The following is a 22593-nucleotide window of genomic DNA, read 5'->3' as shown; positions in this document are numbered from 1 at the left end:
ATGAAACTTGAATCACCCAAACATTCAGCAAAACTGGCGGCTCGCTTATCTGGAGTCATACCTGGAGCCCCCCCAGAATCAAACATTTTAGGATGGGAAAGGCACTATGTAAATAAAGATTTGTTGTGGTTAATTGTTTCTATTTTCTTTAATGGCAATGTCTCCAGTTGAGAGAACTTTTCTCTACAGTACACACTGGCAGTGTGGCCAGCCAGCTCGGAGTCAGTCCTCAACTGAGGAGGTTCTCATCTCTTGGTTTTTTAAAAAAATTGTTTAATTCTAAATCAGTCCTCAAATTGGAAGAATAGTGACAAACTGGGTGTGAAGATCAGCCAATTCAGGAGTCAAGTCTCTGAAAAAGAACCCACTGGCTGTGAGGCGTTAAGTTTTTCTATTGGGACCTGGGCAAAGAGAGAGACGTGCATCCTTATCAAACTCAGCAACTCCAAGTGGGAGAGCACTTTGTCTGACATTACTTGAACCTCTTCAGGGACATCAGAACAAACAGCCACTCGGTGATTGACAGGCGTATCTCGGCGCGGGTTGGTCTACGGAAGTTGATTGGCAGGTGGGCTCACGTTGCTATTGGTTCCCCTGGAAAGGGGCGGTCGATGGCCCGCGGCCTTCGGGGTGGCGCGGATTTTCGGTTGGAGCTGAGCGGTGAGGCCTAGGCTCGGGCTGCGGGGGTCGCCCTGTTTCTCACTCAACCTTCGGGGCCACTTGCACTTCTCAGGGCTCCGCTTTCCCGTCATCGTTCGTGAATGAAGAGTGCGGCCTGCGGGTCCCCCAAGCTCGAGTTGGAGGCCGGTTCCGGGCGCCGCCGATCTCTCCGTTCTCGGTGTAAACGCCGCCCGCCACTGGTTTGGAGTCGACAGCAGGCCGAGGCCGAGGCTCGGTTCCTGGGCTGAGGCTGTCCAGCCGAGGGTAAAGTCAACAGCTTCCCAGTGTCAGTCACATTCGCCGCCCAAGCATTGCTCCCGTCCCCGACACCTCACCCCCCGATCACAGCGGTGTCCCCAACTCCCAGGCTCGAAAACCTGTCTCCAAACCGCCCCTAACGCCATCGTCCAAACCCCACTCCCTGAGCACTGACTCCCAGCTCACTCCCCTCCTTTCCCCCTGGAACTACATCACCTGAATCTATCTCTGTCCTCTTTCCCACCCCCGTTACGTCTTCTACTCGGCGCCTGTTTCTCAATCTTATTCATTTGATGTAGTGTTTACCTTCGGGTTATAGTCCAACAGGTTTATTTGGAAGCACTAACTTTCGGTGCGCTGCTCCTTCATCAGGTGTTTGTGGAGAATTGTAGTCTTGGTGAATGAGCAGTGCTCCAAAAGCTAGTGCTTCCAATGAAACCTGTTGGACTATAACCTGGTGTTGTGTGATTTTTAACTTTGTATATCCCAGTCTGACACCAGTGTCTCCAAATCGTGTTTACCTTCGCCTTCTTCCTTTAAGGGCCCCTTCCATGGTTCCGGCAGGTTTATTTGAAATCACTAGCGTTTGGAGCACTGCACCTTCGTCAGGTGAAGTCACTTGGTGTTCCCGTCTATAACTTGGTGTCCTGCGATTACTGACTTTGTCCATCCCAGTCCAACACTGGCACCTCCACATCACATTTTAAGGAGTCATCTGACAAGGAATTAGACTTTTTGGTCCAATTTGTCCGTGCTGACCAGGATTCCTAAACAGAACTTAATCCCGCTTGTCTGTGTTTGGCCCAGATCCCTCTCAACCTTTCCTATGCAGTATCTGTCCAGATGTCTTTTAAATGTTGAAATTGTACCCGCCTTCTACACTTCCGATGTTAAAATGTTTGTATTAATTCTGCCGTGATGTCTCTGAACTTGCAGAACCTTTCCTCCCACTCGCTGATTTGTGTTCCTCTCTGTCTGAGGAATGGCTCAGCAAGTGTTCGATGTGGATATGCAGCCGGAGGAGGAAGCTGTTCCAGCACAATTGAATTTCCGTGACCCAGCTTTGATGCCGACAGGGGAGGGCCCAAGTACTGCCCCCCTTGGTGAAGAATTAAGAGGGCTGTCTGGAACTGAAGCCCCTTCAACTGCTCACAGTGGTGGACTGGAGGCAGCATTACTCACTGAGGAACTTCAAAGACTGCAAGGGGCACTGAGAACTGTAGCACAGCACTTTTCCCTTGGGCAAAGACCTGGTCACCAGCGCCGGCAGTTGAGGAGGAATGGTCGCCGTCAGCCGGGAACAAGTGTTTCCCAGAGATCTTCGTCATCCAGGTAACCTCTGAAACTACTTGGTGCAAAATTGTTACAGTACAGGGTTAATGTTGCGCTGTTGTTGAATTAGTTGCTGCTTGCTGACAGTTGAATTATAGAATCATAGAATCCCTATAATATGGGAGCAGGCCATTCAACCCATTTAGTCTACACCCCTCCAAAGGGCATCTCGCCTCCCTACCCTATCACTATGACCTTGAATTTCCCTGTGGCTAATCCATCTAGCCTGCACATCCCTTGACACTACATACAATTTAGCATGGCCAATCCACATAACCTGCAAATCTTTGGACTGTGGGAGGAATTTGGAGCACCCCGAGGAGACCCATGCAGACTTCACACAGATGGGTTGCTTGGGGATGGAGTTGAACCTGGGTTCCTCCTGCTGTAGAGCAGCAATGCTAACCACCGAGCCACCATTTGAACAAGCTGGAAACTGGAAATTGTGAAGCAAGCATGGAGGACGCTGGATAAATTGCATCTGAAAATTACATGATTCTGGAGAATGGGTTTCTGGGTCGCAAGAGTGAGATTGGTGATTTTGGTGGAGGTGGATATTTTGGAGGTGTAGAGATTGTGGAGTTGAATACCCAAATAGGCTGATGAGAAAACGAACATTGTGCTTGGACTGACCCGATGGCAAGCAAACTGAGTTTAAAGAAGACGTTAGAAATTATAATTTTCAGGATTGTTTTTGAGGGACAATTAAGGCTCGTTCCAATAAATTGAATGTCAGGAATGATAGCACAGTGTGATGTTACTGGACTAATAGTTTGACTACTCACACAACTGTTGTGGGTACATTAGTCAATCCTATCATGGCAAATAGATGAATTTAAATTCAACAAATAAATTTTGAATAACGAGCTATCTTGTTAATGGTTATCATGAATCTACCAGGTTATCAGGAAGGGCTATTTCTGAATATCCTTTTCGAAATCAGCCATCTTTACCTCGTTTGGCCAACATGTCTATCCAGAGTGACAGTAGTGTGGTTATCTCTTAACTGCCTTCTGAATGAACTAGTAAGCCGACCAGTTCCGGGGTCAATCGGGATGGACAACAAATGCTTGCGTTGCCAGCGATGTTCAGATCCCACCAGGGAATGAAGATGAATAATCATCTCAATTGGAAATGATTACTGAGGAGTTCCTGAGTAATAGTTCAGACCAAATTATTTTTAGCTGCTTGAAATGAGGTGAGGACATTCACTGATGATTGTACTGTGTTAAACATCATTCTCAACTGCTTAGATACTGAATTAGGTTCTGCTTGTTTGCTGCAACACCTGGACATTACTGAGATTTGGGTTGATAAAGGGCAAGTAATATTCATATCATACAGGAACTGGGTAGTAACCATCTCTAATTAGGGAGAATTTAACCACCTGTCCTTGACATTGAACCCCATGACCATTGCTGAATCTCCCATCATCAACATTCTGGGGTTAACATTGACCACCCATATGAATATTCTGACTGCAAAGATCAGTTATGAGGCTGGAAATTCTCTGACCAGGAACTCCATTCAAAAACTTATCCACCAACTACAGAGGAACTTCAATTATCCGAAAGACATGGGCAGGCAGTATTTTGTTCAGTTAATCGAATTCCGGGTAATCGAATGCCAGATAACGTAGTTTAGCTGAGCATCAGGAACTTTCAGTCTCGCCAGATAATCCGATATTCAGATAATTGACAATTGGATAATCAAGGTTCCTCTTAAGGGAACAAGTCATTGGTGGGATATGGTAAAGTAGATTTCCCAGCCTGAGCATGAGTAAGCAACAGTCTTTATTACGACAGTTCAGTTGTTTATGATCACAACTAATTTTATTCCAAATCTGTTTATTAAGTGAATTTCAATTTGTTCAGCTGCACAGGAGTGTTCTGATTCACAAGGGCAGTGTGCTGGGAGTTGAGAGCCACTGTTCCTGGAGTTATCACCAAAAGTTCAATAATTTACAGAGTACGCAAAGTTCCTCCATTGACCTGGCCTTCGGACTCTGATTGATAGAAAGCTTAGGCCAGGTTTCTTTACTGAACAAGAATTGCAATTTATTACAAATGAATAGACTCTAGCTACAGGTAAATAGTTATAAACTGTCAGCATATAATACTTAATTAAGACTCAAATCCCCTTACAAACTCCTCTTCACCCACACACACAGATAAACAGGGTAAATAAGATTGTTTCAGGAGAAAAACAGGAACAGTAGTTCAGTAGTCTTTTTACTGGGTACCATTGTTGAGTTTATCCTATGACAATAGGCTAGCGCATGGCTTCAATTGGCTCTCTTGCTTCCTTCTGCTGGTTGGTGGGAGACAAAAGGTGGCTGATATACTTTTTAAAAAATCTGTGATGTACCAGTTAAAAGTTTGCAATTTACAACCACCGTTTTTCTTTAGGTTTATTATCAGTTTTGATTGCGGAGAACCAAGAGATTGTTCTTGAGTTAGAGAAGAACTGAAATCTGCCTCTCTGTCTCTGTCTCTCAGAACTGTCCATAGACTGATAAAGCAGTAAGATACAATCCCTCAATTACTGCTTTTCCAAACTGTTGTTTAACATGATGTCTGTAATGGGTGTCACGTTACTTGCTTTTAAGACTGCAGCCACCATTTCAAACACTGATTATAAAAATGGCTGTTCCTTATTTCAGTTTCCACTTTCTAATTACACATACTGAAAATCTGGCTCTTCAGAGGTGGAATTTGAATTTGTCTCCAGACCATTCATTCAAGCCATTGGATTACTAGTTCTGTAGCATTATTCTATTATTCGTCAGAATTAATTTTCAAAACAGCAACAGCATTGAGTTACTGCTAGCTGGACAGGTTAGAAACAGCTGATTCTTAGTTAGCCCCATGCTTTGCCTGTCCTGGAGGTGTTGGGTTGGGGGTGGCATGGAGGGAGCTTTGCTTTTTGTCTGTCCTGGGGTTGTTGATGGCGACAGTGTCAAAGAACATTTACTTTCAGTTTAAAGGACTAGAACAGATGATGTATGATACAAGAACATTGATGTTGGAAGAGAGACAATGCAGCATATTGATGCACTGTGCTCTGAAATGTGCAGAACAAGGACTTTGCATCTTTGAAAGCTCCCAATAGGTATCTAAGTTTGTGGAAAGGATCAGAAAATGGAAGTGCACCAGTTTAATAAAAACTGGATTTAGTCCCTAAAAATCTCATGGCCAATTACTTTGTAAGCTAGATTGTGATGCACTGGTACCTGGTTCTCTCTCCCAAAGGCACAGCTACGTTTGGCTTTGTTAGCATTGATTCTGGGGCACAAACTAAGGTCCAAATGAATTAAAAGAGTTCTTTGGAGCAGAAGCTGCAGGTCAGACTGATGGTGCTTTGACTGAAAATGCAGCTAACTTTTTTTAATCTTCAGCTGTGTGGAATGTGACTTGCATGCAATCCTCTTCATTTCCAGGTCTGGAGCTCTTGACAACTACTTCCGTGTTAACAGGCAGCAGCACACAGAATCTGTCAGGTTAGCAGCTGAATATGAAGATGAGGTGAGCAGTGAAGATTCGAGTACCGATCTGAGCACTGATCTCAGTGAGTCGGAGGAGAGTGGCAGCACCACAGAAATAGAGGATGAATATGAGGGTGATGAGTCTGCAGCAGCTTCATCAGGTGAGTAAGTTTGTGAAGCGTCAGTAAAACTATTTTTTAAGGATAACTACCAAGAAATAAATTCCTGTTTTATCTTTTATTAGGATTTCAAATCTCTCTCATTTGCTTCCATGTATCCATTTCACTTGGACATGTTTGTTCCGATTTTGAGCCCCAGATCAGGAGGTAGAAGAGTTGGCTGGGTAGAACTTTGTTTCTCATATTTAGCAGGGGAAAATGAGGACTGCAAATGCTGGAGATCAGAAGTCAGAGTGTGGTGCTAGAAAAGCACAGCTGGTGAGGCAGCATCCGAGGAGCAGGAGAGTTGACGTTTTGGGCATAAGCCCTTCATCACATTTTCAGATTTTCTGAATACACTAGCTTTGCTTTCCGTATCCATTTTCATGTGAGGTTTTGTCATCTCTAGCTTAAAATACTTAAACGGTCTGTTCTGCTACACCGTCTGTTTCTTCATGTGATTTAACTTAAATGCAGTTGAAGAAATTAGACCATTATTTGGAGAACTTTTTTGAGCTGTATTGGCTATAACGAGATTCTGGCCCCATAGTTTAAATGATGTAGCCGTTGTGATTTTCTTATAACGCAGGATTACACGAGAATGGAACTATGGCGTTATATCAAAACCTGCTGTATAACATCTGTTCTCATATAATAACTGATTCCAACTATTTTAGAAGGAACAACCATTTTCTTTTGAAAGACTTTGATGTGCTCCTGAAGCCCCCAAATCTGACCTTAGCGGAACACTCAAATCTTGAACTTTATTTCAAACGTCATTACTCAATAATTTAGCTAGTTTTTTTCTATACCTTGTTGACATGGACCTGGATATAATATTACACAACTCAAAGATTCTGCCACGAACGCATTTGTTACTGGGCTGAAACTTCTGGTGATCAAGGCAATGCTGTCTCTTTGATCCATACTTCTCCTTCATCTTCTGAATCTTCCATTTTGTGGTTAGATTCAAAGGCCATCTGGGACAGTCTACTGTCCAATGCTATAGTCTACTATGAACTACATCTGAAACATCAACTGTCTACATCCTGGGCATCTCTGCAGTTCATTCTTTTATTCTGAGTCCTAAATTCACTTCTTATCACAAGATTGCCAAAAACATTTTGTTATTTTTTTCCCCTTGTTAAAATTTATATTGAATTGTTACCTGTGACTTCTTTCTAGATGGTCTTGCTAGCCTGTAAATGTCACATACTCCATTTATTGTATGGTCAACTGCCTCATTTAACACTCTAAACCCTGCAGGAAATGGATGCTTTCCTAGGGAATGTTTTAGTGCTTTTGATATTGGTGTTTGCAATGCTTACATGCAAATTTAATTCCCTTCTAAATGAAATGTTTATCCATAATAAATACTTTGGCGTAGTCTATTAATTTAAATGCCAGGAAACGTTCTAGATCGATATTCTGCAGTCTGCTGGGTTTCAATTCGTTTCCTTCAGCAGAGCTATGTTCACTACTTCCGCATTTGTCAAAACCTAACCACATCTCATAATCATACAGAAAATCATCTTTTTGATCGATTTATTTGTAAACGTTATATAATTCTCTGTCTAGACCTTCACCTGTGTCCATATCTTCAATTTCCAATTCAGAAAAAAGTTTTTGCTTCATATCCTGTACGAGCAGGCCCCTCGAATGAAACCACTAACAATTAAAAAGAATGCCACTAAATAGGAAAGGGAGATGAAACAAATTATAAAAAAGATGTCTCTTGATTTGATGGTTCAAGTTAAATAAATGTGTTGCTGGAAAAGCGCAGCAGGTCAGGCAGCATCCAAGGAACAGGAGAATCGGCGTTTTGGGTATAAGCCCTTCTTCAGGCTTATGCCCAAAATGTCGATTCTCCTGCTCCTTGGATGCTGCCTGACCTGCTGCGCTTTTCCAGCAACACATTTTTCAGCTCTGATCTCCAGCATCTGCAGTCCTCACTTTCTTCCTGTTTCAAGTTAAAACCAGGTTAGTGGTGTGTTGTTTTGAAGAAACATCTGGGGGCCAACATATGAGTAGTTTCACCTCTGGTCAGAAAGCAGTTTTGAAGATTTTATTGGCTTTGTTAGTGATTCCTTGCAAATGAAAATGATATTAAAACTGTATTTCTTCAGGGAGATTAACTCAGTTGTTTCTTTGCCGTCTTAATGCAGTCAGGACATTGTGGATTTTAAATAAATGAGATATGGCCCATATTGCTCACGTTTCTCAAGTTTGATCTTGTTAAAATTAGCTGTGTTTAGTTGAAAGCGAGTTTTGCAACATTTTAATTGCACAATGGGATGGATGCAAACTTCAGATGCACATTGATGGTTTTGTGGAGTTGGAGCAGTGAATTTTTAAATGTCGTAAATAGGCTTAAAGCAGAATTTACATTTGGAAGTCCAGCATCAGGTGCTTTTGCCTCCATTGGATTGGAAGTCAGGCAAAAGTGTTATTAACAACCTTATTTGAAAACACTAGTCCCATTAATGTTCATCAAAGTTGAGTCTGAGGACAGCATACAGAGGCTTCCAAAATAAAAATGGAGAAATTGTCCTGTTGAATTGGAAAGCTTATTTGGCGAGGATCCAAGTAATGCCAGGTACCAATTTTGAAGTCTTGAAATGGACTATATAGCGATGTTGGGCCTGAAGTAGACCATTCAGCTTCTTGAGCCCATTCCATCATTCAGTGAGATAGTGGCTGATCGGTGGTGTGACTCTATATACCTCTCTTTGGGCCACATCCATTAATACCTTTGATGAACAAAACATTATCAAAGATTTAAAATTCACAGTTGATCCATCATCCTTTGCCATGTGTGGAAGAGAGTTCCAAACATCGACCATGCTTTTATGAGTACAATGGATGAAATATTTCAAGTAGAAGTAATACTGAATTCGAACAAAACATGAAAAGAAGCATTATGTTTTGAAATTTCTACGATCAGGTGATGTCAAAGTTTTTAGTCATGCTTCTTATGCAAATCTTTGTGACAGGTTCTGCGATGCAGGAGGGTTTATAATTTGTTTTCATCAGTGAGGTAAGTATAGCCTTTGAGCTTGGGAAAGATCAGAAGAGTAGTAAAAACGACCTTCATCTTCAAAGTAATTAGTGAGAGTCAGTATAGTTTTGTGAAAAGCAAATCATGATTTACAAATTTGTTGAAGTTCATTGAAGGAGTAATGTGTACTGTAGAATGCCGGTGCAGTTTTAACCTGTTTGCACCAGATCCATTTTCACATTGATGTGAAATAAGATGTACAATACCTTTTCATGATCAAATTTCTCATTTTTTAAATAAATATCTTAAGTTAAATTGAACTGGGATCTTTTCCTAACTTTTTGTTACACTTTTGAATTTGAACTTGAATTATTGATTATTTTGTGTTTATGCTTATGTCAGATTATCTTAAAAGATGTTACCAATTTTCAAATGGCCTTTGGGGAGGTAATTGAAACCCTTACCAGATCTCGGATGCATGCAACTCTAGTCCTGCACCCACTTGTTGATTCTTCTTAATCCTCTGAGGTGGCCAAATGAATCACTTTGGGGAAAGTAGTGTTGCGTTTTTGCAACATGTTCTAATGGTGTGGGGATAGCATTTTAAAATATTTTGTGCTCATTCATAGTCTGAACTGATGATAGGACACCTATCATGAGTATCTTGTCTGTCCGTTACTTTTGCAGCTCCTGCTAGTGCCCCGACTGTGGTTAATCCCACACCAGCTCAAGGTGTCGAGGCTGGAGAGTCACAATCTGTACATCAAGAGCAGGTAAGCCATTTCAAATTCTGTAAATATCTTGTCCTATGAACTACCTTAAATCTCCACACCCTATCTTACTGTGATCTAGAATTATAGAATCCTTGCAGTGTGGTTGCAGGCCATTTGGTGCATTGAGTCCACATTGACCCTCTGAAGAGAATCCCAACTAAACCCCCACCCTTTCTCTGCATTTCCCATGTGCAATCCACCTAACCTGCAAATCTTTGGACTGTGGGAGGAAACCCACAAAGACATGGGGAGAATGTGCAAACAGTCACCCAAGCGTGGCATTGAACCTGAAACTCTGGCACTGTAGGGTGTCAGTTCTAATCACTGAACTACCATGCTGTCGCAAGGTTGAGAGATTTGTCTGAACCAAAATTGTTGAGAGTTTCATGACAATTAACTGGGAATAACTGATAGGCAACAAGTATTCTTTGAGTTCCAGAAAAGGCATTTCAGAGAGATAAGGAGATTGAGGTAAGGAGATTTTTATTTTGTCTTGAGATCCATAAATCTTTGGAATTCTCAAAGGCAATGGAAGTAGAATCTTCGAACCTTTTTAATGTTCAAAGGCAGTGGATTGATCCTTGATAAACTAAGGGTGAAAGGTTATCAGGGTACGATTGTGAATTTATTAAATTGGCCATTGGTGGAGTAGTCTTGAATGGCTGTGGCTTAACTCCTGCTCCTAATTTATTTGTATGCATGTTTGTATGTAGAAAGAGAGAGATTGATGTATGTTTTTGTTTGGTATGGAGGAATGAAGAAGTAAGAAATATGGAACGAAAATGGGGAAATGAAGTTAGGATTAAAATCAACAATAAGAAGGCAGCTCTTGTTTTATGCAATTGGTGTGTTTTGGTGATGTGTGCAATGTATCGTGGCTTAATGATAGCATAGGTTGATCTTCCACTATTTTGTACAACCAAACGATGTTTTTTCCAAGCTGCGCAGTTTGCAGTATCCTGAATATTGCAGCATCCTTAAAAGAAAAAAAATCACAATGCACTCAGAAGTAAATAGCAGGAATGTTGGTCATAAGATGCCAGGACATGGCCTTGTGTACTCAATTGTCCCAACAAATATTTAGCAGTCTGAGAAAAATAACTGGTAAGTCGATAAAGCAACTCTTTATGGAGTGGCTTGCAAGTTCTGCTTATACTTGGCGATTGAGTGTGTGTGAATTTAATGACTGGGGAGAGAGGTGTTTTGGGTTATAGGGAGTGTATTGTAGTGCAAAATAACTGATGGAATTTGTAACTTGTAAGCTTAACATGTCAACTGTGGTCATTCTTGGCTCTGATGCACACAATTGTGATTCAAGTTGAGCACAAAATTTGTTTTTATGGAAAAGTGGACACCGTCTCTTCCTGGGCATTTGACCTTCACACCACATTGAGTTTAGTTTTGTTGTATTGTTAAGTTCTTTTTTTCTGAGGTTCTTACACACTTGATTCAACTGCAACCCACCAATTTCTATAACAAGCAACCAAATTTATTAAGCACAGTACAGGACAAGCTTTCTGGAGGAACCTTGAACACACCTCGCAGAGCTTACAGGGTCGTGGCAAAAGCTCTCGCTGAACAAAGGAAACAGTCTTTCCTTTCTACAAAACTCTACATCACAGTTAGTACTCCCCACAACACAACCCTCAGCCATCCCCTCATAGTCACATACCACTCAAGATACAATGCAGTGACCACTCCACCTCCAGAAACAATGAAAATGTAAATCATCCCTGAATGGTCAAATCTGTTGCAAATTGTTTTTCGTAACTACAGAGGAACCTTGATAATCCAAATACCAATTATCCAAAAATCGGATTGTCCGAAGGAGATCTCGAGGTCCCGACAGATCAAACAGATGCGTCCAATATTGATCGCGCCTTTCATTTACAGTGATTAAAAGTGCTGCCGATAACTAACAGTCCTGGACTGATGGGAGCACAGGCACTCTCTCTAAATGACTGACCTCCCATTCCCCCCTCCCAACACACACTGTCCCTGAAGTTCTACACAGGCATGTACCCTAAACCCTCCCTCTCTCCCTTCCCCAGATAATGTCTCTAACTGTTCCATACAGGGCAGAGGTGGAACTGTCAAAAAGTTGCAATAAAAAGATGTGTGTGTGTGTTGTGCCGTGCATGCGCACACTATTTGGAGTGAATGCCCTGGAATGCCACCCCTCAAAAGGCAGTAGCAGCCGTCTTGTTGTTGGTGGCCAGTGCGGCTGTCCTGCGGCGAGGGTGGAAGGGGGTGGGGGCGGACAGGGGTGGGCAGTGTTGGAAGGGGGGATGCAGGCGGGGGACTGTGATGGACAGGATTGGGGGATGGCGGGGCTCGTTGTTTAGGGGTGGGCGGGGGCTCGTGTGCGCTGTGCTTCTGCTAATCGCCTGAACAGGGAGCAGACTTAATAGAAACCTTCGATCCCCAGAGGAAAGGCATTGAATCGATTAACTGAATAATCAATTATCTGAATGAAATAGTGCCCGCCCATCTCGTTCGGATAATTAAGATTCCTCTGTATAGGAGAGTAGTCAAATTCCAACTGTAACATTCTTATTGATTTCTGGATGGAAATGTAAATCATCTCTGAATGGCAAGGAAATGGCTGTGGAAACCTCCCACAGTCCACCTGTAAGACAAAGACACCACCACCTTACCCCCAGGGCATTCAATTTCTTGCAGGTCAGTGGAGCAAATTAACTCTTTAATATTCAGTATTACACACTGATAAGTAGCACAATCCTTAACTCTTGAAATAAAAAGATTGATATTTGATATTGGGTACATTCATAAAAGAAACTGCTGGAAAATGCATGGATTATTTTTATTAACGTTTAGTCAGTTAACTGTTGACATGGAGTTATGGTTGTAATGAATGACACCAAGATCTGTATACGAGGATAAGATCCTCTATTCTTGAAATAATGCAATAGTTAAGAGGCTGATCTAATACAGTTAATTGAAAAAAATAAATGAAAGAGCAGAAAGGAAGCCATGGGATCTGTTCAGAAGTGGTCTCAAGTCCTTATTTGTTGCAGCTTTAGTGCAAACTCCTTCCTGTGGTGTACTGCATGGAACAAACTCTTCAGTCAGCTTTTGTTATTGGTCATTCTATTCAGATGAAAGCATGACACTGTTGTAAATCTAGAACCATCCTGAACAGTTCACAAGAACAAGAGTGACAGTTTAGAATATTGAAAAAGTTGTTGAAATTTAACGACGTTGAGAAGGTATTTTGGTCTCTCACTATCTATTTGAAATATAAAATAGATCCAAAAGAGGTTTTGCAGAATCCTTGTGCCTCTAACTGAATGCTTTGTCTTTAGGACAGTATGACCTTACATTCAGAAGACAACTTAAATGTGAAGGAAGACACAGCATGTGCCAAAGGCACCAAGCCAGCCTTTGATGATGAAGGGAATACATGCTCAATCTGTTTTGAGCCATGGACGAATGCAGGAGAGCACCGTCTTGTCACACTTCGGTGTGGTCACCTCTTTGGCTATACCTGCATTGACCGGTGGCTGAGGAAACAAGGAGGAAAATGTCCACAGGTAGGTTTGCAGCATGCTTTCCGAAATAAGAATGAAATACTTGTATTTTCATTAGAGTTTCGATATAGTGAGAACTGACCAAGTGAATTAGACCACTGAGCTAGACTCCATGTTGGTTATAGTCTTCCTTGTTCTGATGATGATGGGTTTCACTGCGTTTCAACAGGAGGGGTGAATCTATAGAGCAGTAAACGGCTCTTGAAATGAAGCCTGAAGCTTGATTATAATCAACCTTGTGCTCACATACAGTGCTAAGTAGACTTGGCTAAATTCAAAGCAAGCAGAGTGAGAATATTCTAGAACTTATTTTCTTTTTCAACAAGAGATTACAGTTCTGATTGTGCTTTACAGTGAACATAGCCCTTGATGCTTTTGAAAGAAGGCGTAGCTCTGTCTATCACTTGATGCTTATGCTGTTTGCATGCAAGTAATGCTGTTTGATAGCGTCACAAGGTTGACACCTCATTTTTCAGTGTGTCCGGTACTGCTCCTGACGTGCCTTCCTGAAATCTCTATTGATCCAGGGTTGATCACAGCATTGATGGTAATGGTTGAGTTGGGAATATACCAGACCATGAGACTGCAGGTTGTGCTGGAGTACAGTTCTGCTGTTGGTGATGGCCCACAATGCCTCATGGATGCCAAGTCTAGACTTATTTGAAGTCTGCCCATTCAGTATAGCGAAAGTGCCCACAATGTGATGGAGGGTATTCTCAATGTAAAAGCAGCACTTTATATCCACAAGGACTGTGTGGTGATCACTTTTACTGATACTGTCATGCATTTGAAGCTGGCAGATTGATAAGGATGAGGTCAAGTGTGTTTTTCCCTCTTAATAGTTCCCTCACCACCTGCAGCAGATCCAGTTTAACAACTATGACCTTCAGGACTCGATCAGTTCAGTTCAAGTCACTCTTGGTGGTGGACATTAAAATTCTTCAACCAGAGTAAAATTTGCGCTCTTGATACCCTCCGTGCTTCCTACAAATGTTGTTCAACATGGCAGAGTACTGATTTAGTAGTGGAAGGAGAACAGTTCATGGAGCCAGCAGGAGGTTTCCTTGCCCCGTTTCTAAACTGAAGCAATGGGATGTCATGGAGTCCACTGACAATATTGAGGATTCCCAGGGCAACTCCCTCCCAACTGTCTACCACTGTGTCGCTTCTGGATCTGTTCTTCCAGTGGAACAGGACATTTCCAAGGATGGTGATAGTGTTGTCTGGGACATTGTCAGTCACATGAGATTCCACGAGTATGACTGTCAGCATAAGCTGTTGGTTGACTAATCTTTGAGACAGCGAAGTTTGGCATTAGCTGCCAGATGTCAGTAAGGAGGGTCAACAGGGCTCTTTCTGCTGTTATCTTTTACCGTGCCTCGGTTGATGTCAGTTTTTTGTTTCTTTGTTGACTGGAACCACATTTTGGCCAACCAGGTGAGCATGGCAGATTTCCTTCACTTCCCATTAATGTGCCAGATGGCTTTTTCTGACAGGTTTCACGGTCATCAGTAGATTGTTCATTTCGGACTTCTTTTCTGATTCAATTCACGTACTGCCACTTGCTGTGATGAGATTTGAACGTGGGTTCCCAGTTCATTGAGCTGAGTTTCTGGATAAATAGTCTAGCAGTAATATCACTTCAGTTCTTAGATTGCACTTGAGCCTCCTCCAGTTGTCACTGAACTAAATCTATCAGTGTAAGCATTTTTTTTCTTCCTTCATGTATTTGTCCATTCTTCCTTTAAGTACATTGGTCTCTTGAATCACTGTGGGATGGGTTCCGCATTTTCCATACTTCTCTGATAGATAAGTTTTTTTTCTGAATTAGCAATTTGAACTCTTGTTGACAATTATGCAGTATTGGCCTCTTACCTTGCTCTTCCACAAGCGAAAACATCCTTTTTCTGCCTTGTCTGTCAAAACATTTCATAATTTCCAAAATCTTTAATTAGGTCACGTACAGCCTCCTTCTTAGAGAAATGTGATCCTGTATATTCCATTGAAACTGCTGTATCACTGAACTATAATTGATTTGTTTTTGACTTCTTCTACAGTGTAATAAGAAAGCTAAACGGTCGGATGTGGTGGTGTTGTATGCTCCAACATTGAAAGCTGTGGACACCAGTGAGCAAGAACGATTGAAGAGGTATTTGTTGATGATGCAAAAAATACTTGTGACTCCCATTGCTTTCAGATTCATATGTTTAAAATTATCTAACTCCAATGGGGGAACCATGAGAAAGGTTTGTCATACTTGGAATCCTTTGTATTGGTCAAGTCAAAAAGCTGAAAAAATGATATGCAAATGTTAGAGAGAGCACAGGGAGGTGTTATATGTATGAATGAAAGGAAGTGCGTGGGTTCAGTTACCCAACTTCAGAATCTACAGCCCAGATGTAGATATGGTAATACACTCGTTTTGTAACTGGACTAGTTTTCACTGTAAATCATCTGACATTGATTTAAGTGATCTTGAAGTTGTCAGATTGTCATTAAAACCCAATCTGTCAGAGAAGAAAGTTTGTCATCTTCCCTACATGTAACTCCACTCCCAACCCAATTGGATTGGCTCTGAGATGAACTGCTTTCTTAAATGGCTTTGTATTCCACTGCTCCGCTACCACCATTTTTTTCAGGATCTGTGTCTGCCACTTTTGCATATTAGATGCTATGTGCATAGTTGTGCCATTGTAGATGTCGAGGGAAGACCAGTCAATTGATCTTGCCAGAGTTACCTATTTCCTGACCGTGAACTAAATTAAAGCTGAGGGAAATAGTTCAAGAAGCTCCTGATAAAATATAAAGTTGTTCAAATAAAGTGAATCCCATAATATTAAATAGAGAGCTGAAGCTGTTAATGCCACCTTACGTGTTTGAGGCTGTATTGCCCACTTCCTAGCCTCTCCTGTTGAGGCCAGGTTCTCTTGATTGCTTGGAGGATAGGTCAGCTGCAACCCCTTGAGTCGAGAATCTCCAGGTTGTGCAAGTGTATATGAGCAACATAATTTGGAGATGCCGGTGTTGGACTGGGGTGTACAAAGTTACAAGTCACACAACACCAGGTTATGGTCCAACAGGTTCAATTGGAAGCACACTAGCTTTCAGAGTGTCGCTTCATGAAGGAGCGACGCTCCGAAAGCTAGTGTGCTTCCAATTAAACCTGTTGAACTATAACCTGGTGTTGTGTGATGAGCAACGTAGTGCTTTTGTTTGATTAGAGGAAGAAACTGATAACAGCAGCTCCAGCAAACTTAGTTGCACTCCCATCTTGGGTCTATTGTCAAGATACCACAGCAGAAACCAAGTGTATTCTTCCCATGGAGTGAGGATAAAACTCTTGAGTCCTTTCTTACTAATGTTCCATAAATATACAATGGAAGGAAAACAGAAGATAACATTCAGAATGATGTTATTACTGTGTTTTTCCTTTGTCTTGTGACACCTTTGCAAATATTTCTAAAACCTCTGCTTTAGTGCCTGGCCAACATATTGCAAACAAAAGTAAAGACAATATTGATAACTAGGAAATGTTAATTATTTGTCAATACTTAGAAATTCTGTTCAATGTTATGGCACTGTTCTTGACTTAGTCCGATCTCTGCAAAATAAAGACCTGTGAATATGGCTAAAACATCTGATCTCAGTCCTTTGAAAAGGTTCACTATGAATCTGCCCCCTATGGATATGAGAGATAAATACCCTCTTTTCTTTATATTCCTTTTCCTCTGGGGAAAGAATCTACTTGCCATTTGCCACTTGTCCCAGAGGGGTGTTGCAATGAAGTACTGGGAGAGAGCTCCAAGTTGCTGCTATTCAATAAGAATTAAATCAAGGTCCTATCTACCTTCAGATATGTGTAGAAAATCACACTTGCTTCAGAGGTGCATTTTTCGCACTCTCACTTGCACACCCATATGCTGGTGAATATTTATCCCTTTAGCTCCTGCTATCAACACAAATGATCTGATTGTTATCACTTGGCTGTCTGTGAGTCATTTCAACTTGCACTACTTCTCAAAATATAGGGAATTGCTTGAATTTTGTCTCTTTTATCTTCACTTTGACCTTTCTCCTGGGCAGTGATCTGGAGAAGGAGCAGGTGATGCGTCGGAAAGCAGAGTTGGAATCTGCTCAGTGTCGCCTCCAACTACAGTTTTTGACAGAAGAGTGCAGCAAGTTACGTAAACAGTTGCAGGTAAGTGGCAATCTGCTATAACCCCTCGTGAATAAGTACAGAAAATGGAAAATTTGCCAATTGGCTTCACCAAGTCTAAACAGAATTTCTGCAATTGAATACTGTTACAGTTACAGCTCATACATGGGCCTTAAATAAGTCTTAAGGCTCTTGTGAATGCTCTGGTTTGTTTAATTTCTGAAGTTGGAGCAACTGATTAACGCCCTCTTTTCTTTATATTCCCTCTCCCCCTGGGAAACAAATCTGCCAGCCATTTGCCACTTGTCCCAGAGGGGTGTTGCTATGAAGTACTGGAAGAGAGCTCCAAGTTGCTCCTGTTCAATAAGAATTAAATGAAGGCCCTATCTACCTTCATATATGTGTAGAAAACCACTCTTCATCAGAGGTGCATTTTTCACACTCTCCTATGTGCACCCATGTGCTTGTGAATGATCTGGTCATTATCACTTGGCTGTCTGTGAGAGGTTAACATTTTATGTTTCTCTCAGTGTGAGCTCTCTACATTGTGTTTGCATGTACATTTGGATTCTGTGCATGTATTGTTTGATTTTCCTCCATTTGTACTTTGGTTATACATTGCTCATTTGACTACAACAACAAGTGGATGTGTCTAAGCAGTTGTATTTCTTATCTGTACGCTTCAGTGCAATTCTTCAGATCTTGCTGTAGTTGAATAAGAAACCTTTACGTACAGTTCACAGTTTGAAACATAGATGCAGGAGTTGGTCATTCAGCCCATCACACATGTCCTGCCATTCAGTGAGGTCATGGCTGATCTGTGGTCTAACTCCTGTCTTTTGCTCATGTCTCTTAATACCTTTGCTTAATAATTTAAAAAAAATCTATCTCAGATTTGAAATTAACAGCTGATCCAGCATCCATTGCAGTTTGTGGAAGAGAGTTCTAAACCTCTCTGTGTGTAGAAGTCTTCTGAACATCTCTTCTGAATGGTTTATCCCTAATTCTGAGGGTATGTCCCCTAGTTCCAGAATCTCCAATCAGTAAAAAGAGATTATCTTTATCTACCCTATCTTTTATTATTAATAATGTGAAGACTTTGATCGGATCACCCTTTAACCTTTGAAATTCTCAAGAAAAAAAAGCTAGATTGTATAATCTCTCCTTTAGAAGTTAAGTCCTGAAGACCAGGTATTATTCTTGTAAACAAAGAACTGTATATATTCCCTTCAAGACCAATAAATCATTCCGAAAGTGTACCGAGGTGTGCTCACAGTATTCCGTGGGGTCCAACCAGCGTTTGTATAGTTGCAACATGACTTCTGCATTTGTATATTCCAGTTGTCTTGATATTAAGCCAGCATTCTGTTAGTTGTCCTAATTATTTTCTGCACTTGTTCATGACATTGTATAACTCCATGCATCTGAAGTTCTTTCGAAGATATCCTGTTCTATCCTTTTTCGGAATAGAATGAATAACCTCGCTTACATTGAAGTCAGTCGACCATAATTTTGCCCATTCACCAAATATATCAATTTCCCTTTGTAATTTTACAATAGTGCAGATAATATCTACAATACAGTCTAACTAAGTGTCATCAGCAAATTTGAATTAAAGACTTTCTATGCCATTATCCAGATCTTTAATAAATAACGTGAATAACTGGTGAAGTCTCGTAGTTCCTTGTGGGAGACCATCCTGCCAATTTGAATGCCTGCCCATTATCTCTACTTTCTGTCATCTGCCATTCAACCAATTTCCCAGCAATGTTAGTAATTTGCCCCCAGTTCCATGGGCTTCTGCCTTAGTTAATAGACACGTGTGGGACTTCACCAAATACTTTGGTAAGTCCATTTATTCACAGACGTTTCCCTGTCCACTACCATAGTCGCCACCTCAAAAAAAACTCATGGAGCTTTGTTGGGCATGACCTATCTGTCATGGTTCTTCCTGATTATTTTTCGGGAGTTCAGTTACCCCATCTTTAATTATAAACCTCACCAGTTTCCCCACCACAGATGTCTGGCTGACGGCTCTGTGATTCCTTGGTATTCCTCATTTACCCTTAAAATTGTCCAATCCAGAGCAATAATTCCTGTATCTAGGGAACTCTGGAAGATTATAGTTAAAACATCTGCAATATACTCTAATTTCTTCCTTTAATGCCCACGTATGGAAACCATCAGGTCTTAGGGATTTGACATTCTTTAGTTCAATTTAATTTCCTAATTATCGATGTTTTGCTTGCATTAGTTCAGTCCCTGTCCTTGCTCCAGTATTAATTCCTTCATGATGTGTGGCAAGCTATCCTCCTTTTCTCGTATAAATGTTGAGGCAACAAAATTATTCATCATGTCTGCACAGTTTGTGTTTGACAGAGAACGGAGTTGAGAAAATTTGCTTCAAATATTCGAGCCTATTTAAAGCCAGACAGCTTAGGCTCTAACAGCGCTTGGTTAGCAGTCTACATTTTACTGCAAAAATTGCTTTGTGACAAAAATGGCTTCTACAGACATTGTGTCAAATCTGGTCAAATTTTCTTCCATACCAAGGTTGATATCATCAAGATATTTCTGCTTGTTAGGTGCTTTCCAATCTTCAGGTGTAGTTCCATTGAGTGATGATCTATTGATAATTCTGCTGAGAGTTGGAGGGCAACTTGCTTTAACCCAGCAACTGATTTATAGGGAACCAAATGCCTGTGTTGTAATGATTCATTCTAAGCCCAGTTCTGCATATTTGCTGTAACTGAACAGGAAAAAATGCATCTGTGGTTTACTTTCACTTGTATACCTTTCTTCTCTTTCCTGAATATCATTTGTAATTGTGGTTCTGTTCGCCGAGCTGGAAGTTTTTGTTGCAAACGTTTCATCCCCTGGCTAGGCGACATCATCAGTGCTCTGGAGTCTCCTGCGAAGCGCTTCTTTGATGTTTCTTCCGGTATTTATAGTGATCTGTCCTTGCCGCTTCCGGGTGTCAGTTTCAGCTGTCCGCTGTAGTGGTTGGTATATTGGGTCCAGGTCGATGTGTTTGTTGATGGAGTTTGTGGATGAATACCATGCCTCTAGGAATTCCCCGGCTGTTCTCTGCCTGGCTTGCCCTATGATAGTCGTGTTTTCCCAGTCGAATTCATGTTGCTTGTTGTCTGCGTGTGTGGCTACCAGGGATAGCTGGTCATGTCGTTTCGTGGCTAGTTGATGTTCATGTATGCGGATTGTTAGCTGTCTCCCTGTTTGTCCTATATAGTGTTTTGTGCAGTCCTTGCATGGTATTTTGTAAACTACATTAGTTTTGCTCATGTTGGGTATCGGGTCCTTTGTTCTAGTGAGTTGTTGTCTGAGCGTGGCTGTTGGTTTGTGTGCCGTTATGAGTCCTAAGGGTCGCAGTAGTCTGGCTGCCAGTTTTGAAACGTTCCTGATGTATGGTAGTGTGGCTAGTCCTTTTGGTTGTGGCATGTCCTCGTTCCGTGGTCTGTCTCTTAGGCATCTGTTGATAAAGTTGCGCGGGTATCCGTTTTTGGCGAATACCTTGTATAGGTGTTCCTCTTCCTCTTTTTGCAGTTCTGGTGTACTGCAGTGTGTTGTGGCTCTTTTGAATAGTGTCCTGATGCAGCTTCGTTTGTGTGTGTTGGGGTGGTTACTTTCATAGTTTAGGACTTGGTCTGTGTGTGTTGTTTTCCTGCGTACCCTTGTGGTGAATTCTCCGTTCGGTGTTCTCTGTACTATCACGTCTAGGAATGGGAGTTGGCTATCCTTTTCTTCTCTCGTGAATTGGATTCCTGTGAGTGTGGCGTTGATGATCCGGTGTGTTTTTTCTATTTCCGTGTTTTTGATGATTACGAACGTGATCATCAAGATATTTCAGAGTTTGGGTTGAATTTGTGGTAGGGCTGTTTGTTCTAACCTTTGCATAACTGCCTCTGCTATGAGTCCCGAGATTGGTGATCCCATGGGTGTTCCGTTGATTTGTTCGTATATCTGATTGTTGAATGTAACGTGTGTAGTGAGGCACAAGTCCAGTAGTTTAAGTATGCCGTCTTTGTTGATAGGTTCCGCCTCCTGTTTTCTGTTCTGTATGTCCAGTAGGTTGACTATTGTTTCTCTGGCTAGGGTTTTGTCAATCGAAGTGAACAGTGCCGTCACGTCGAATGAGATCATGGTTTCTTCTTTGTCTATGTGTGTATTCCTGATGACGTCCTAGAATTCCTGTGTTGATTGTATGGAGTGTTTGGATCCGCTGACCAGGTGTTTCAGTTTCTGTTGTAGTTCTTTGGCCAGTTTGTATGCTGGTGTCCCTGGAAGTGATACTATGGGTCTGAGTGGGATGTCTGGTTTGTGTACTTTGGGTAGTCCATCGAATCTGGGGGTGTTGTTGCTTTCCGGTTTCATTCTTTGTAGGTCAGCTTTGATTATCTGTCCGTTTTTTTTGTAGATTCCTTAGTGTGTTATTTATTCTATTGGTGAGTTGTGGTGTGGGGTCAGAATCCTTCATTTGGTAGGTGTTGGTATCTGCGAGTAGTTGTTGTGCTTTCTTGATGTAATCTGATTTGTCTAGGATGACTGTCATTCTGCCTTTATCTGCTGGTAGTATGATTATGTTCTTATCGTTTCTTAGTGCTTTCAGTGCTTCCCTCTCCTTGGTGTTGAGGTTATGTGTATGTGTTTGTCTTTTTCTTATCATCATAGGTACGACTGTTTGTCTCACTGTTTGTTGTGTCTCTTCTGTCAGTCCATTGTTCCTGAGTGTGCATTCTAGTGCTGCTAGGAAGTCTGCTGTCTTGGCATCCCTGTGGTTGTAGTTGAGTCCCTTGGCCAGTATAGTTCTTTCCATGTCTGTGAGCTGTCTCTGGGAGAGGTTTTTAACCCAGGTGTGTGTTGTAGTGTCCTCTTTTTTGTGTGTTAGTTTGGCCATTTTTTCTTTTAGTGCCGTTTTTTTGCGGTGTGTTGTCCTGTTCTGTCCTATAGTGACAGCCTGTTCTATGGTCCGGGTCCATTCATGATTAGTGGTTTTTGAAATTAACGACTTTTGGCGCGCAATTTCTTGTTTGTATTTGTGCAGTCGGTTGTGAGCGTCTGTGATCATTACTTGGATCATCCTGAATCCGTTCTGCTTGGCTGTTTCCCTGGCTTGCGGATTATTGACTGGTGGTCTGTACCTGACACATTGTGGAAGGATTTGATTCTTTCGGCATTTGTGTAGGAACCGGGGTTCATATGTGGCGC

General features: G+C 41.6%; 1 protein-coding gene across 1 annotated transcript in view; it reads left to right on the top strand.

Annotated features, from left to right (window-relative positions):
- Window positions 1-622: 622 nt before the first annotated feature.
- The window catches only part of rfwd3 (ring finger and WD repeat domain 3), a 41467-nt gene continuing 19496 nt past the window's right edge, over window positions 623-22593 (top strand). Inside the window, exons 1-7 of the mRNA XM_060837813.1 lie at window positions 623-924; window positions 1855-2250; window positions 5690-5895; window positions 9578-9663; window positions 12990-13217; window positions 15272-15363; window positions 17298-17412. Coding sequence (XP_060693796.1) covers window positions 1901-2250; window positions 5690-5895; window positions 9578-9663; window positions 12990-13217; window positions 15272-15363; window positions 17298-17412 — 1077 coding nt within the window. The 5' untranslated portion in view covers window positions 623-924; window positions 1855-1900. The remainder of the gene's footprint in view (window positions 925-1854; window positions 2251-5689; window positions 5896-9577; window positions 9664-12989; window positions 13218-15271; window positions 15364-17297; window positions 17413-22593) is intronic.

Source organism: Hemiscyllium ocellatum, chromosome 17 (assembly GCF_020745735.1).
Source record: "Hemiscyllium ocellatum isolate sHemOce1 chromosome 17, sHemOce1.pat.X.cur, whole genome shotgun sequence".
NCBI lineage: Eukaryota > Metazoa > Chordata > Chondrichthyes > Orectolobiformes > Hemiscylliidae > Hemiscyllium > Hemiscyllium ocellatum.
This window is presented reverse-complemented; position numbering and strand designations above follow the sequence as displayed.